This window comes from Chrysemys picta, unplaced genomic scaffold (genome assembly GCF_011386835.1).
Source record: "Chrysemys picta bellii isolate R12L10 unplaced genomic scaffold, ASM1138683v2 scaf4543, whole genome shotgun sequence".
In the NCBI taxonomy this organism is placed as follows: domain Eukaryota; kingdom Metazoa; phylum Chordata; order Testudines; family Emydidae; genus Chrysemys; species Chrysemys picta.
This window is the reverse complement of record NW_027057243.1, coordinates 1-4,000: the sequence shown is the minus strand read 5'-3', so window position 1 is coordinate 4,000 and position 4,000 is coordinate 1. Positions and strand designations below refer to the sequence as shown.

The 4,000-nt window shown below is 45.4% G+C and overlaps 1 protein-coding gene across 1 annotated transcript; it reads left to right on the top strand.

Annotated features, from left to right (window-relative positions):
• Positions 1 to 1,012: 1,012 nt before the first annotated feature.
• Positions 1,013 to 3,823, top strand: LOC135980577 (maestro heat-like repeat-containing protein family member 2B; the record flags this gene model as incomplete). Its single annotated transcript, XM_065580516.1, has 6 exons — positions 1,013 to 1,165; positions 1,969 to 1,995; positions 2,321 to 2,443; positions 2,860 to 2,939; positions 3,424 to 3,559; positions 3,728 to 3,823. Coding segments are annotated over 6 exons (615 nt in total), but the record flags the coding sequence as incomplete, so codon positions are not given.
• Positions 3,824 to 4,000: the final 177 nt, after the last annotated feature.

Sequence of the window (4,000 nt, the reverse complement as noted above, 5' to 3'; positions counted from 1 at the left end):
TCTGGAAAACTGTGTCCTGTTTTGGGCCCCACATTACAAGAAGGATGTGAAAAATTGGAAAGAGTCCAGCAGAGGGCAACAACAATTATTAGGGGTCTGGAGCACATGACTTATGAGGAGAGGCTGAGGGAACTGGGATTATTTAGTCTGCAGAAGAGAAGAATGAGGGGGGATTTGATAGCTGCTTTCAACTATCTGAAAGGAGGTTCCAAAGAGGATGGATCTAGACTGTTCTTAGTGGTACCGGATGACAGAACAAGGAGTAATGGTCTCAAGTTGCAGTGGGGGAGGTTTAGATTGGATATTAGGAAAAACTTTTTCACTAGGAGGGTGGTGAAGCACTGGAATGGGTTCCCTACAGAGGTGGTGGAATCTCCTTCTTTAGCGGTTTTTAAGGTCAGCCTTGATAGAGCCCTGGCTGGGATGATTTAGTTGGGAATTGGTCCTGCTTTCAGCAGGGGGTTGGACTAGATGACATCCTGAGGTCCCTTCCAACCCTGATATTCTATGCTTCTAAAACTGGCAAATATCTAGATGAGTTGATATACCCCCGGAAGACCTCTGCAGACCCTCAGGGGTACACAAGTACTCCTGGTTGAAAACCACTGATCTAGAGGATAGAGCAGGAGACTAGGCCTCTGGGCTTCCATTGCTGGCTCTGCATTTACTCACTGTGCAGCCTTAGGCAAGACATTTAGCGCCTGATCTTGTACCCACCAGTGTCAACGACTAAGCTCCCGTCTACTTCACTGCTGTAGGTTCAGCATTTTAGGCTCTCTGTGTCAGAGTGACCTGTGGGAATGATGGAGATACTAATAACTCCCTACCTCACACAGTTATTATATTGCTTAAATACTGTTTGCAAGTGGTTTGAGATCTTTGGCTGAAAAGAGCTTTGCAAGTGCAAACTGCCATTGCTGCTGTGAGCAATTCCTCGGTCAGCAGCAGATCAGAATTCCAAGGCAAAATGAATCACAAGAACTTGTCTCTAGTGACGTTTCCGATTGTCTAGGACTACCACCGTGGAAAAAGAGGCAAGACTCGCAGCACCCTGATGCTGACATACAGCAACGTGGCTGTTCATGCTCCAAAAGACCAGCTTCTCTCCCGAGTGGAGGCAGACATCACAGGGAACATCCTTCACTATTACAGAGCCAGTTGTCAGGTAAGAGCTTTTGTGTGATAAGTGTTAGGGGCATTACCCTGAAGTGATAGCATTGCCTCTGAGTTTATAGAGAGAGGGCTTGTATTTTCTAAAACTCTCCTTTGAGCAATAATTTGTCACATAACTCAAATTTAAAACTGTAATGGACGGAGCGTGAGCTGTCACATGTTGTATCATTTTTGTTGCTCTTCTTTGTATTTTCTCTAGTTTCTCTATATTCTTCTGAAATTCTGTAGACCACAGCTACACAGTAATTCAGATGCAGTCACACTCAGGCTATTCAGAATAACACTCTAACGCCCCTAATATGTATTTGTATCTAGCTCTATCTTTCGCTAGCAAAGAGAGACTAGTGCTAGCTTGTATTTAGTTGATTTGCTGTCACTCTGTTTCTTGGACTCACTACTTCCCTTACCTCTTATCTGTCTTCTTGTTGGTCTGTGTGCTCCTTATTTCTGTTCCCTAGGTGTCTGACTGCAGGCACTGACTCTCATCTCTGTGCAACCTCTCCACGTCACTTTGCCATTCAATTCTGCCCTATCTGACTGAGACTCTCACTTAGGCATTGTCAAAAACAGTTGAACCAAACTGATATCTTCTAGTAGTTCACAAATGCAAATATTACATAGGATGGCCCCTGATATTGACCTCTACAAAACACCCCCTCTGGATACATTTCCTGCCTTTTGGAAGATTTAACAATAGTGATTTCTCTCTGCTCCATATTCACCAGCCAGGACATTTTGAGGATGTGTTATGTTGGACATACATTGCTAAGAGCTGTTTTGCATTTCGTTTTTCAGGTGCTGGGCATCACTGTTACGAACAAGGTAAATTCTAAATAATCCGCTCTCAGGTCTTGCATTTTCTATACACAAGTTGCTTGTTTAAATTGCACAGAGCTTGATTTCCTTGCTACATCAAGCAGGAGTCCTGGTTGCTCTGGTGTAAGTGGACCTGGATTTATTTGATGAACGTGGGTTTTCTTTTCTTCTGAGGTGGGTGCAGAGCTGGGGTCCTCTGCCTTCTAGGGTCTGCGGACACCTCTCTTCTCTCCTGAGGCTAGATTTAATTCCTGATCTTTATCTTCTGGACTCTGGTTCTTCTCTCAGTTTCTCATCCACATTCCCTTGTTTCTCCTTCTGGATTATGTAGGATATGTACCTAAAACTAACTCTCATCCAGAATGTCACGGAGATTAGCTGTGCCATCTTGGAGACCAGAGACTCCCAGGAGTTCGAATTCTCTTACAAACAGGAGCTCCTTGGCTACATGCTGGTGAGTGATTAGGAGCTTTGAGGACTGAAGTACAAAGGAGTTTGTTGTAATGCAATAAGACTGGGTTTCCAGGGAGATGTTGTTATTTTATCCATTGGCTGTGACTGTACTACTGCAGTCTCATGAGCTACCTGCATGGCACCCCGAATGCTGGGTCCACTCTGAGCTCGGCAGAGATGCTGACATATTGTGGGCTGTAACTGGAAGGAATGGCTTGTGTCTGGTGAATTATCTTTCTGTCCTCCGTATAGCCTGCAGATGGCCCTATGGTCCATTTCAGAGGCAGAGAGCCTGCTGAGTACGGTGTCTGTTTATTACAGGTGTGGCATATGGCCCTATTTCAGGGTGGGAGAGGAAGACCTCTCTGCCTTTCAAATCCATTTCCCATTTTTTATGTCCCTATTAATGCATTTCAGGACTTCATTAAAAAGGAACCACTGGATTCCCTGGCATCTCCAGTTCGCTACAAGGCAATTCTTGCCATTGAACATCTGAGGTAGGCTATTTTCTGCCACATTTCCTGGCACTGTGATGACTTCTTATTTGTTAATTCAGGAGTGTCAGGTTGGGAGCAGTCTGATGCCTGCAGGATTTGGCTCACATGTTGCTCACCAGCAGAACTTTCATTCTTGAGGGTTTGAATGTGTCCATTTGGAGGTTTGTGCTTGAAAGACACAAGACTGGAGGTTGTGGGGCATGCAGTACAATGGAGGAGAGTTCAGATGGGGAGGGAGGTGTCTGGCTAGCTGGCAGGGGGAAGGAAGCTTGTGGGTTTCTCTAAAAAGGGGACTTGAAGCTTTAGCTTTACTTCTAGATGAGCCAATACTTAATAGAGGTGCAAAGAGGTGCTCAGCTGCAAAGTGAAGGGTTGTTTGTATTTGGGGTTCTAGACTGGGGCAATCTCTAGCCATTGGACCCACTCTTTTACTTGGAGGTGGTACTGAGTCTAATGCATGACTTTTCTCTCTTTCTTCTGCCAGCAAACTCAAACCATCTTTGACCTTGGAGGAAAACCGTGAGCTCATAGATCAGTGTTTCAAAAGTTTATTTCCCCTTCCTCCCTTGGAGAAGACGAAAGAGGAAGGCGAGACAGCAAAGGATGCTCTGCATATACAGGTACGTGACAACAATTCTCCTCTGGCACCATCCACTGTATTTCTGCCCAGCAGGCACTGGGTGATGGCAGTCACACATGGCCTCCCTGGCAAGGTTATGGTTAGCTTCACCTGGCCCCCACACACAAATGATATGCGCTGAGCCTCACTCCTTCTCTTCTGGTTTCAGTCACTGTACATGAGGTCCGTGGAAGCCCTTGGCAAGCTAATGAAGACTTTGCTGGAGGAAGAACCAACCGCAGACTGGTTCCAGGAAATGTTTGATGTGAGTAGACCATTGAACCGCGGTGGAGATTATTTGTTTCTTGTGTTACAGCAGGGAAGAGTCAGGGATTTAGGGGGTCAAGCTTCAGTTGTGGAGGAATTTTCCACAACGGAGTTAATTTTAGGGAGAAAGCACTACATTCTTCCTTGTGATAAGTGGGCATTTGCCCCATTGAAA